Genomic DNA, 225 nt, shown 5'->3' with positions numbered 1-225 from the left:
CCCGCTCGGGGGGGCCCTCCCCCGACCCAGCAGCGCCTGACGTATGAGTCCCGGGAGCTGGAGGACCGGCACACGCTGGCGCACTACAACGTCCAGCCCAGGAGCACCATCTTCCTGCTCCTGCGGCTCCGGGGGGGCACAGACTCTTGACACCCCCAGTTCCCTGCCTGCTCGCCTTCCTGAGCATCATCCCTGGCACCAGCAGACGCTCCTATAACCCCCCCC

At 68.9% G+C, this 225-nt stretch overlaps 2 protein-coding genes across 2 annotated transcripts in view; one reads left to right on the top strand and one right to left on the bottom strand.

The window, feature by feature from the left end:
* LOC104282965 (2'-5'-oligoadenylate synthase 1-like) overlaps window positions 1–150 on the top strand; it is a 2,103-nt gene extending 1,953 nt beyond the window's left edge. Inside the window, exon 7 of the mRNA XM_009881098.1 lies at window positions 9–150. Coding sequence (XP_009879400.1) covers window positions 9–150 — 142 coding nt within the window. The remainder of the gene's footprint in view (window positions 1–8) is intronic.
* A 36-nt stretch (window positions 151–186) lies between these two features.
* LOC104282964 (semaphorin-3B-like) overlaps window positions 187–225 on the bottom strand; it is a 3,562-nt gene continuing 3,523 nt past the window's right edge. Inside the window, exon 6 of the mRNA XM_009881097.1 lies at window positions 187–192. Within this exon, the coding sequence (XP_009879399.1) occupies window positions 187–192 (6 nt within the window). The remainder of the gene's footprint in view (window positions 193–225) is intronic.

The sequence above is a fragment of the Charadrius vociferus genome, unplaced genomic scaffold (assembly GCF_000708025.1).
Source record: "Charadrius vociferus isolate BGI_N301 unplaced genomic scaffold, ASM70802v2 scaffold223, whole genome shotgun sequence".
NCBI lineage: Eukaryota > Metazoa > Chordata > Aves > Charadriiformes > Charadriidae > Charadrius > Charadrius vociferus.
Note: the sequence above shows the minus strand (reverse complement) of the source record. Positions and strands in the feature narration are given on the sequence as shown.